At 41.6% G+C, this 10,253-nt stretch overlaps 1 protein-coding gene across 1 annotated transcript; it reads left to right on the forward strand.

Annotated features, from left to right (window-relative positions):
• Positions 1-6,005: 6,005 nt before the first annotated feature.
• LOC123426212 (clathrin light chain 1-like) lies at positions 6,006-6,461 on the forward strand. Its single transcript, XM_045110000.1, has one exon. It carries the CDS (start codon positions 6,006-6,008, stop codon positions 6,459-6,461), a length of 456 nt encoding a protein of 151 aa, XP_044965935.1.
• Positions 6,462-10,253: the final 3,792 nt, after the last annotated feature.

Genomic DNA, 10,253 nt, shown 5'->3' on the forward strand with positions numbered 1-10,253 from the left:
TCAAGAAGAAGGTATTTCCTTTATGTATGAAGGATAAGGCGTTGACATGGTATAGTCTATGTGATGATACTGGATCATGGGACTACAATCGGTTGAAATTGGAATTTCATCAAAAGTTTTATCCTATGCATTTAGTACATCGTGATCGGAACTATATTTATATTTTTTGGCCTCGTGACAGAGAAAGCATCGCTCAAGATTGGGGGAGGCTTAAATCAATGCTATATTCATGCCCAATCATGAGCTCTCGAGAGAAATTATCATTCAGAACTTCTATGCTCGGCTTTCTCATGATGATCGCACCATGCTTGACACTTCTTGTACCGGTTCTTTTATGAAGAGAGATATTGACTTCAAGTGGAATTTATTGGAGAGAATTAGACGCAACTCTGAATATTGGGAGCTTGAAGAAGGTAAAGAGTCACGTATGAATTTCACGTTTGATTGCGTTAAAACCTTTGTTGAGACAAATACTTTTTGTGACTTTAGCTCGAAGTATGGACTTGACTCTGAGATAGTAGCTTCATTGTGTGAATCCTTTGCTGCTCATATTGATCTCCCCAAAGAGAAGTGGTTTAAATATCATCCTCCTTTAGAAGTCAATGTAGTTAAACCCACTCCAGTTGAAGAGAAAGTCATTGCCTATAATGATCCTGTGGTTCCTAGTGCTTACAATGAAAAACCACCTTTCCCCGTTAGGATAAAGGATCATTCTAAAGCTTCAACTGTGATACGTAGAGGCTATATTAGAACACCTACACCCCCTGAGCAAATTAGAGTTCCACCTAGCGTTGCTATTATCACTTCTGTGAAGATGCTGCTAGAATTGCTAAACCTCACGTTAGAGACAAACATAGGCCTGTTGTTGGCATGCCTGTGGTTTCTGTTAAGATAGGAGATCATTGTTATCATGGCTTATGTGACGTGGGTGCTAGTGTTAGTGCAATACCTCAATCCTTATACGGTGAAATCAAAGATGAGATTGCACCTGTTGAGATAGAACCCATTGATGTCACTATTCAATTTGTCAATAGAGATACTATCTGCCCTGTGGAAATTGTTAGGGATGTTGAAGTCCTATGTGGTAAAGCAAAGTATCCTGCTGATTTCCTCGTTCTTGCTACCGCACAAGATAACTTTTGTCCCATCATATTTGGCAGACCTTTCCTCAATACCGTCAATGCTCATATTGATTGTGAGAAGCAAACTGTCACTGTTGGCTTTGAAGGTGTGTCACATGAGTTCAATTTCTCTAAGTTTGGTAGACAACCTCATGAAAAGGAGTTGCCTAGTAAGGATGAAACTATTGCCTTAGCTTCTATTGTCGTGCCCTCTACCGATCCCTTAGAGCAATACTTGCTTGAGCATGAAAATGATATGCATATTTATGAAAGGGATGAGATAGATAGAGTTGTCTTAGAGCAATATCCTATCCTTAAGAATAACTTGCCTGTTGAACTGCTTGGGGATCCACCCCCACCAAAGGGTGATCCTATGTTCGAGCTTAAACAGTTGCCTGATACTCTTAAGTATGCCTATCTTGATGAAAATGAGATATATCCTGTTATTATTAGTGCTAACGTCTCAGAGCATGAAGAAAAGAAGTTGCTAAAAACTCTGAGGAAGCACCGTGCTGCTATTGGATATACTCTTGATGATCTTAAGGGCATCAGTCCTACCCTATGCCAGCACAAGATTAAAACTAATCCTGATTTCAAACCAGTTGCTGATCATCAAAGGAGATTAACTCCTACGATGAAAGAAGTAGTAAGAAAAGAAATACTAAAGCTCCTGGAAGCAGGTATTATCTATCCTGTTGCTCACAACGACTGAGTGAGTCCGGTGCATTGCGTCCCTAAGAAGGGAGGCATTACCGTTGTCCCTAATGATAAGGATGAATTGATCCCACAGAGGATTATTACTGGCTATAGGATGATGATCGATTTTAGGAAGCTGAATAAAGCCACTAGGAAAGATCATTACCCTTTGCCTTTTATCGACCAAATGCTAGAAAGGCTGTCCAAACACACACACTTCTGCTTTCTAGACGGTTATTCTGGTTTCTCCCAAATACTAGTTGCACAATCTGATCAGGAGAAAACCACTTTCACCTACCCTTTCGGTACCTTTGCTTATAGACGTATGCCTTTTGGCTTATGTAATGCACCTGCCACATTTCAAAGATGTATGATGGCTATATTCTCTGACTTTTGTGAAAAGATTGTTGAGGTTTTCATGGATGACTTCTCCGTTTATGGGTCTTTCTTTGATGATTGCCTCAACAACCTTGACCGAGTCTTACAGAGATGTAAAGACACCAATCTTGTCTTGAATTGGGAGAAGTGCCACTTTATGGTTAATGAAGGCATCGTCTTAGGACATAAAATTTCTGAAAGAGGTATTGAAGTCGATAAGGCTAAGGTTGATGCAATCGAGAAAATGCCATACCCCACAGATATCAAAGGGATACGAAGTTTCCTTGGCCATGCTGGTTTCTATAGAAGGTTCATTAAAGACTTCTCTAAGATTTCTAGGCCTCTTACCAATCTCTTGCAAAAGGATATTCCTTTTGTCTTTGACAATGATTGTGAGTAAGCCTTCGAAATAATTAAGAGGGCTTTGATAACTGCACATATTGTTCAACCACCTGATTGGAACTTACCTTTTGAGATCATGTGTGACACTAGTGATTATGCTGTTGGTGTTGTTCTAGGGCAAAGAGTTGATAAGAAGTTGAATGTTATTCACTACACTAGTAAAACTCTAGACAGTGCCGAGAGAAACTATGCCACTACGGAGAAGGAGTTTTTAGCAGTCGTGTTTGCATGTGAAAAGTTCAGGTCTTACATAGTTGATTCCAAAGTCACTATTCACACTAATCATGCTGCTATCAAGTACCTCATGGAGAAGAAGGACGCTAAACCTAGACTTATCAGATGGGTTATCTTGCTACAAGAATTTGATTTGCACGTTGTCGACCGAAAGGGTGCTGATAACCCAGTAGCTGATAACTTGTCTAGGTTGGAGAACATTCTTGATGACCCACAACCTATTGATGATAGCTTTCCCAGTGAGCAAATGAATGTCATCAGTGCTTCACGTAGTGCACTGTGGTATGCTGATTATGCAAACTATATCGTTGCCAAATACATACCACCTAGTTTCACGTACCAGCAAAAGAAGAAATTCTTCTTTGACTTGAGACACTACTTTTGGGATGATCCTCACCTTTATAAGGAAGGAGCAGATGGTGTTATTAGACGTTGTGTACCTGAACATGAACAGGGACAGATCCTACAGAAGTGTCACTCCGAGGCCTACGGAGGACACCATGCGGGAGATAGAACTGCACACAAGGTATTGCAATCAGGTTTCTATTGGCCCACTCTCTTCAAGGATGCCCGTAAGTTTGTCTTGTCTTGTGACGAATGTCAAAGAATAGGTAATATTAGCAAACGTCAGGAAATGCCTATGAACTATTCACTTGTCATCGAACCATTTGATGTTTGGGGCTTTGATTATATGGGACCTTTTCCAAAATCCAACGGGTATACTCATATCCTAGTTGATGTTGATTACGTCACTAAGTTGGTAGAAGCTATCCCCACTAGTAGTGCTGATCACAACACCTCTATCAAGATGCTGAAAGAAGTTATCTTCCCTAGATTTGGAGTCCCTAGATATCTAATGACCGACGGTGGTTCACACTTCATTCATGGCGCTTTCCGTAAAACGCTCGCTAAGTACGATGTCAACCATAGAATTGCGTCTCCCTATCACCCTCACTCCAATAGTCAAGTAGAGCTAAGTAATAGAGAGATTAAACTGATTCTGCAAAAGAGTGTCAACAGGTCTAGAAAGAATTGGTCTAAGAAGCTCGATGATGCACTGTGGGCTTATAGGACTGCCTATAAGAATCCCATGGGCATGTCTCCGTACAAAATGGTGTATGGGAAAGCATGTCACTTACCTCTTGAGCTAGAGCATAAAGGTCATTGGGGAATCAAAGAGCTCAACTTTGATTTCAAACTTGCCGGTGAGAAGAGGTTATTTGATATTAGCTCGCTTGATGAGTGGAGAACTCAGGCATATGAGAATGCCAAGCTGTTTAAAGAGAAGGTTAAGAGGTGGCATGATAAGAGGATACAAAAGCATGAGTTCAATGTAGGTGATTATGTCTTGCTATATAACTCTCGTTTAAGATTCTTTGCAGGCAAGCTTCTCTCTAAATGGGAAGGTCCCTATGTTGTTGAGGAAGTATATCGTTCCGGTGCTATCAAGATCAACAACACGGAAGGTAATTGGCCAAGAGTGGTAAATGGGCAGAGAATGAAGCATTATATCTCAGGCACTCCCATAAATGTTGAAAGCAATATCATCAATACCATAACTCCGGAAGAATACCTAAGGAACATTTATCAACCTGTTTCAGACTCCGAAAACGAAGAGGTATGTGATTCGGTAAGAAAATAGTGTCCAAAACTTTTCCAGTAGGAATTTTTCTCCGTTTTGGAATATTTGAAAAAATACAAAAATTGGAAGCAGTCCAGAAAGTGCGCGAGGAGGCAACAAGCCTGCACGGCGCGGGCCCACCCCTGGCCGCGCCGTGAGGGCTTGTGGCCACCTCATGCGCCTCCCGGACTCCGTTTTCGTGCAGGGTACTCCTTCTGGTATGGAAAAAATCATTATATATACTCCCGTTTGGTCTGACCCCTGCATCACGCAGATCTCTCCTGTTTTTCGTTTCGAGTCTGTTTTGTGCGGCAAATTTAGAGCAAGATGTCGTCCCAGGAGTCTGTGGGGGAGAACAATCTTCGTCAAATCTATGGAGAAGTTCATGCTGATCTGAAAAGGATGGAGGTCATGGAGGCTAAGGAAAGGCTACCTATAGAAACCAAGGGCAAAGCTAAGGAGAAGGATCAGGCATGGGACGAAGTGCAATCTGTGCTCAACAAGGAAGAAGTTGAAGAAGTGGATTTCCTCCAACCCTACCTCCACCTACTGTCTCCATCTTTGATTGAACTCTTGAGGTTTTGTGAAACAACTCGTGCTCGCAATACTTGTCTCACTCGTGAAGCTGTTTTGCTGGAAAAACATATCGCAGATCTCCAAGGTATAAATCAAAGATTAATGGCCCTCTTGGAGTCAAAGATTGCAACAACTCCACCACCATCACCACCAAAGGAAGACAACTGAGCATTGGTATGGGCAATCCCCTTGGCTTGTGCCAATCTTGGGGGAGTTGCCCCGGTATCGTATCACCATCACATCTTTTTCCTTTACCTTTGTTTTAGTTTTCCTTTTCATTTTTCTTTTTCTCTAGTAGTTTAAAAGTCTTACTGTTTTAGTCTTGAGTTTTGCTTTGTGTCACCCCCGATGTATTCTTGCTCGTGAGCCTTATAATAAAGAGTGTCTTAGTTGAAGGCCTTTGCCTCTTGTCATGATCAAAAGAGTGAGAATAGAACAAAAGCACGAAAGATCATGTAATGATCTTATGAGAAGTAATGGCTTCACATATAAAAAGAATGATGATTGAAACTTGTTGAGGGTAGGCAAACGTAGACCTTGGTCATTGTTGTAATTAATATGAAGTGATAAAGAAGGAGAGGTTCACATATAAATATATCATCTCTGACACCACCTATGATTGTGAACACTCACTAAACTATTACATGCCTAGAAGTAGATGTTGGACAAGGAAGACAGCATAATGAATTGTGTTTGCTTGGCTCCGAACAATGTTATATGATTAGAGATCCCTTAGCACGTGACAATTGCTTCCACCTCATATTAGCCAAAACCTCCCGCACCAAGTAGAGATACTACTTGTGCATCCATAAACCTTCGAACCAGTTTTGCCTTGAGTGTCCACCATCTCCCCTAATAATAAAGCGCGTAGCGCTTGTGTCGTCCGTCGTCGGCACTTTTGCAGAAAAGCCCTTCCACTTTTGAGTATTCAACTCGTAGTCCCTCTGTAAGTCAATCTATCCTATCTGCATGAGAACATGACGGTTCCTCCGTCGCGCCCCCATCTAGCCTATCCAAGATCCGCCGCATCTCGAGCTCACCATGGACCCCTTCTTCGCCGCCGACGATGGCAGCGCCGCAGACGACCTCCAGCGCACCACCTCCCACCCTTCGACGACACTGAAGACGACACCACCGACGCCGTGGCGGCCGACAGCAGCGCGGGAGGGTATGCCTCCTTCGTGGACGCCGGGTACCCCTCCTTTGCCGACACCGGTCCCAAGGAGGAGGAGGAGGAGGTGGTGGACGAGGAGATTGCCATGGACTCCGACGGCGCTACGGTCCCCGTCCGCTACGTCTCCAACGGGTATGCCCCCTCGCCCTTCTTCCCGGACTCGGACTTCGGGGGCGGGGACGATGACGGCCCCGTCCTGCCGCCGCTGGCCGAGATGGGCAGGGAGGAGGGCGCCCTCCTCCGCGAGTGGCGCAGGTGAGCACCGCCCCCCACCCGGTCCCTTTGGGCTTGCAGCTATGACCGAAGGTTACAGCGGCAGTGATCTTAAGGTTTGTGCATTTTTATTTAACCTGATTCAGTAGGTAGTTACTGTCAATCTAACTGAATCACTAAAAGTTGTTAATTTTCCTTTTGCACCTAGAATCTTTGTGTTACAACTGCTTACCGACCGGTTGGGGAGCTCCTGAAGAAAGAACGGTTGAAAAAGATGGTAAGGTTACTCAAAAAATGTTTTGCTTCTTAACTTTTTTGCATTTACTGTTTGATGTCTTTGAATTGCTGCTGAGCCAACCATGAACAAACACCTATATACTATTTTGATGCCTCAGGAAAGAAGGAAAACAGAGGTGGAACAGAAAACCGCCGCGGCAACAGAGGATTCAGACAAGTCAGAGAGCAAGAAGGTGAGTTCAGATAACAAAGAAAACAATTCACAGAAGGTGGATTCATCAGATAGAAAAGAGGGCAGTTCAGAAAGCAAAGAGGATAGTTCAGAAACCAAGGCTGAAGGTGACAAGGAAGCATTCATCGACCTTAGGCCACTGACGATGAAAGACCTGAGGCAGGCCAAGAATAAGGTGAGTTGCTTGCTGCCCTGGCCTGCACTGCATGTTTGTGTTGGTAGAACTACATAAACAGATCACTGAACGTCGTCTGTGGATTGCAGGTTGCAGCGAGCTTTGCCGCGGAGGGTGCCGTCATGAACGAACTGAAGCAGTGGTTCCATGCATGGCCAGTCCACACTCATCAACAACCCCAAAAGGCAGGCCACTTCCCTCAAGTCCACAGATTTCCCTCTTGAGCTCCAAGAGGCCATCCTCATCTGGCACATCTCCACAGACCTTTTCCTCTCGTGTTACCACAATGTTGTCCCAGCAGCGCCCCAAAATGATGAGAAGGCAATCAAGGCGATGTCGGATTACATGATGTTCCTCCTCGCCAAACAACCCAGCATGCTGCCAGGCCTCAAGCTTCGCAGCCTGTACGAGAAAGCCCGAGCTACCCTGAGGGAGATAGGAAAAATTAAAGAGGAGGATAAACCCAGCAGTAGTTATACAACAACAAAAGAACAGAAGGCGAAGGAGCTCGCCACGTGGATGCTGGAAAACGTGGATCATCTCGAGGACAAAAGTTTTGCTATCAGCAGAGGAATAAAGGAGAATCGTCTTTGGGGCCTTGGTACTCTCGGGGAAGGAACTCAAATCGCTCTGTTCCTATCTGACGGAAAGCATCGTTTGATTGGAAATGCGATGAAAAAAAGTGTGCGCAAACTTGGGTACTGGATTCGGACCTTGGAGGAACTTCGTGAGGACATGAATGACAACGACATGTTAAAGTTCATCCTGAAAGCGTGGGTGCATCTGCTCATGTATGCGTCCATCCAGGGCAGCAGGGAGGCACATGCCAAGCAGCTCAGCGAAGGTGGCGGGCTCACGACCCTCGTGTGGATCATCTCGGAGCACGCGGAGCAAAGGTTTGTCAGATTGATGTGCCCGACACTTTTTCTCTGAAGAAAACGTTGTGTCATCTGTCTAGCCAAGTTGTATGTATTCCCGGTTTGGCGGTGGTCTCTGTTTGTAGCCGTGTATCTCTCGATTTGGTCGTATTTGTGTTCATGTATTTCTCTGTTTCTCTGGTGAATAAAAGACGTCTATTGGTCACCTCCAGTTTGTTTGTCCGGTTTGCTGCGATCATCTAGAACTTGCCTGCTTCTGCTCATGTGAGCGTCAGGATTCTCAAAGCCAAGCGGCTCACATCTGTGCAATAAACCCTGGATTGGTAGTTGTACTCGTGTACTACTCTCCTTCAGTTTATCTTTTTCAATTTTTGTTATAGCTTTCTGGTTTTGTTCGTGTGTAATAGAGATGTATTGTTGATCAGATATTTGATTCATTTTCTATCCTTTTTTCGAAAGAACTAATCCCTCCGTCTGGAAATACTTGTCCTAGAAATGAATATAATGGATGTATCTATAACTAAAATAAGTCTAGGTACATTCATCTTTAGGACAAGTATTTCCGGACGGAGGGAGTACTGTATATTTTCAACCCTTCTTGATGAACCCTGTTTCCTTTTCTGTGTAACGTGTGCTGCCTGCATGGTATGTTTTCTCTGAACTTGTCAAGTTTTCTATTTGGGCACTAATGTGCTTCTTTTCTACACACCAAAAAAAAGTGTCCTTCTTAGAGTCTTCAGTTTACCATCCGAATTGGATGAGTTCTGATTTTTTTAACCAATGCTTTTTTTTCTTGAAAGTTTACGAAAGTTCCTGGTTGTCCCTTACTTTTTTAGAACCTGTTGTGTCTATTTTGTTTTTGAAGCCAGTTCGTACTGTGGCAAATGAATCTGTACAGTCTTGCTTGCTCATATTTTCAAATTGTTATGCCAATCCTTTTGTTGGACACAATATAACACTGTTACCTTTTTTTTGTAAAATATAGCATTGTTATTTCCGCAAAGAAAAACACTGTTATCTATACCTACTAATCTATATCTATATCTATATCTATACCTCTATATCTATATATATACTTACTAATAAAGCACCTATTGCTTCTGTGGTACGTCATTAAATTTACCCCTAAAGTTCATCAAAATTACCCACCAATGCCACCCGTAAGTGACAAAAACGATTCGTTTTTGAACTTTGATTCGGCTATTTGTTTCTCATTCTAAAGGCCGTCGTTCCCATATTTTATCACAAGAGCAAGCTAGGCCAACTGGTTGGGTGCGCGCCCTCCCACCCAGGAGACCCAGGTTTTATTCCGACTGCGACTTACAACCCTTTTTGTTCTTCTATTTTGCACTTTTTCTAATTTTTTTCTCTTTTGCCTTTATTTCGATAAACTTTGCACACGTAAGCCCTTTTTGTTCTTTTATTTTGCATTTTTTCTATTTTTTTTTCTCTTTTGCCTTTATTTCGATAAACTTTGCACACATATTAATCATGGATTACATAAATTTCAAATTTGTAGACAAAAACATTTCCACATATGCAAAAAACGTATAATGCGTATGGACAATAAAAAAATGTACAACCCTTTTTGTTCTTCTATTTCACACTTTTTCTATTTTTTCCTCTTTTGGCCTTTATTTCGATAAACTTTGCACACGTAAGCCCTTTTTTTCTTCTATTTTGCATTTTTCTATTTTTTTACAACCCTTTTTGTTTTTCTATTTTGCACTTTTTCTATTTTTTTCCTTTTTTGCCATTTTTCGATAAACTTTGCACACGTAAGCCCTTTTTGTTCTTCTATTTTGCATTTTTTGCATTTTTTTCTATTTTTTCTCTTTTGCCTTTATTTCGATAAACTTTGCACACATGTTAATCATGGATTACAGAAATGCCAAATTTATAGACAAAAAAGTTCCCACATATACAAAAAAATGTATAATGCGTATGGACAATAAAAAAATGTACAACCCTTTTTGTTCTTCTATTTCACACTTTTTCTATTTTTTTCCTATTTTGCCTTTATTTCGATAAATTCTGCACACATGTTAATTACGGATTAAAGAAATGTCAAATTTGTAAACAAAAAAGTGTACAATGCGTATGGACAATAAATAATATATATTTCTTTTATTTTGAAAAATATTGATCATGTATTTAAAAGATTTTAAATGTGCATAGGAAAATGTTTCCGGCGTATAAGAAAACATATACAAAAATATATAATGTGTATGGAACAAAGTAGACATAAAAAATAGAACTTTTCAAAAATGTTAATCGTGTATTTGAATAATGTAAAGCATGTATATAAAAAATATT

The sequence above is a fragment of the Hordeum vulgare genome, chromosome 2H, assembly GCF_904849725.1.
Source record: "Hordeum vulgare subsp. vulgare chromosome 2H, MorexV3_pseudomolecules_assembly, whole genome shotgun sequence".
NCBI lineage: Eukaryota > Viridiplantae > Streptophyta > Magnoliopsida > Poales > Poaceae > Hordeum > Hordeum vulgare.